The sequence below is a fragment of the Mus pahari genome, unplaced genomic scaffold (genome assembly GCF_900095145.1).
Source record: "Mus pahari unplaced genomic scaffold, PAHARI_EIJ_v1.1 scaffold_14053_1, whole genome shotgun sequence".
In the NCBI taxonomy this organism is placed as follows: domain Eukaryota; kingdom Metazoa; phylum Chordata; class Mammalia; order Rodentia; family Muridae; genus Mus; species Mus pahari.
In genome coordinates this window covers 1-1,390 of record NW_018393280.1, presented here as the reverse complement: position 1 = coordinate 1,390, position 1,390 = coordinate 1, and the positions used below count along the sequence as shown (strand labels likewise).

At 45.5% G+C, this 1,390-nt stretch overlaps 1 protein-coding gene across 1 annotated transcript in view; it reads right to left on the bottom strand.

Moving 5' to 3' along the window:
• The window catches only part of LOC110315451 (polycomb protein Suz12-like), a 2,346-nt gene extending 1,648 nt beyond the window's left edge, over positions 1-698 (bottom strand). The window contains 2 exon segments of the mRNA XM_029534736.1: positions 84-437; positions 440-698. Of these exon segments, the coding sequence (XP_029390596.1) occupies positions 84-437; positions 440-698 (613 nt within the window).
• Positions 699-1,390: the final 692 nt, after the last annotated feature.

Below are 1,390 nucleotides of genomic sequence, written 5' to 3'. Positions count from 1 at the left end.
TATTTTCATTGGTTTCTCCATTAATCCATTAAATTCCATTAAATTCTCTTCTTCCTGGCTGTTACTAGGTTCAAATTCATTACTGGAAACTGCCAGAGATGGGGAATTTCCTGGTTTGGTTTGATTGAGGTCAGGATTCAAAGGCACCTGCTTTTTACCAGTAGGGACTTGTCTTATTGGACAACTTACATCCTTTCTTTTTTTGTGGCAAACTTTCACAAGCAGGACTTCCAGGGTAACAGAATTTTGTTCATTTTCTGAGTTTTGTGATGGCTTATCATTTTTGTGGAAGAGACCAGTAAATGTAAGTTGCAAATGTGCAGACAAGCTATGAGATTCTTGCTCTCCTTTCATTTTCTCTACTTTTGATAACATATCATCAACTTTAAATGCTTTCCTTTTGCTGTTTGTTCTGGAGTTTCGATGAGACATGTAAGAAGAGTTCTGTGCAAAAATATTGGCGCGATAAGATTTCGAGTTCGAAGAAATCAATATACCTGTGTTGGTTTCTCAAAGGCCTGGAGGAAAAGCTCGTGGTCAGCCTGGACGTGCTCCAGTTTTGGCTTCTTTACCGGTAACACCGCGGCCCCCGCCGCCGCTGCCGCGACCGCCGCCGAACCCCCGAAGCCGCCTCCCCCGGACTCCGCGCTGGGCCCCGAGCCGCCCCCTCCCCCACCGCCGTGCTTCTGAGACGCCATCGCGGTTCCTGCCTCCTCCCTCCTCCAACTACCCGCGGGCCGCCCCAGAGAGTGGGCGCCTGCTCTGCTAACCGCTCGCCCCAGCAGGCTCCAGCAGACTGAAGGGGGAAGGAGGAGAGAGGGGAGGAGAGGGGAAGGGAAGGGAGGAGGAGAGGGGGGGAAGGAGGGAGGAAAAAAAAGTGTCTCCTCATTCATTATTCTTATTTGTCTTCACTGATCACTTCTCACCTGAAGTATCACAATTCATCTTTTCAAAAAGTCATTCTATTTGCCTCACGGCATGAATTTCTGCAACACATATTCTGAAAAGCTGAAGACATTTTTAGATCCTATTGTAACTAGGATTTTGCATGGAACTTAAGAGTGTCAAACAGATCATTTGGCCCAAGATTTGAAAGTAACAAAAAAAAGCAATCTGATTTTCTTAACATGTGCAGGAAACTATGTTTGGGTCTTTGTTTAGTATACTGTTTAGTATACTGTTACGTATTAATGGAAGAATGGGATTTGCACGAGCACGGCTAGATGGGTCATTCCACTCTCTCTACTCTCCTTATTTTTCTTCTGGTATGCAGCCAAATCTTCTTTGGTACCTGTCTTAGTCAGGGTTTCTATTCCTGTACAAACACCATGACCAAGAAGCAAGTTGGGGAGGAAAGGGTTTATTCGGCTTACATTTCCATACTGCTGTT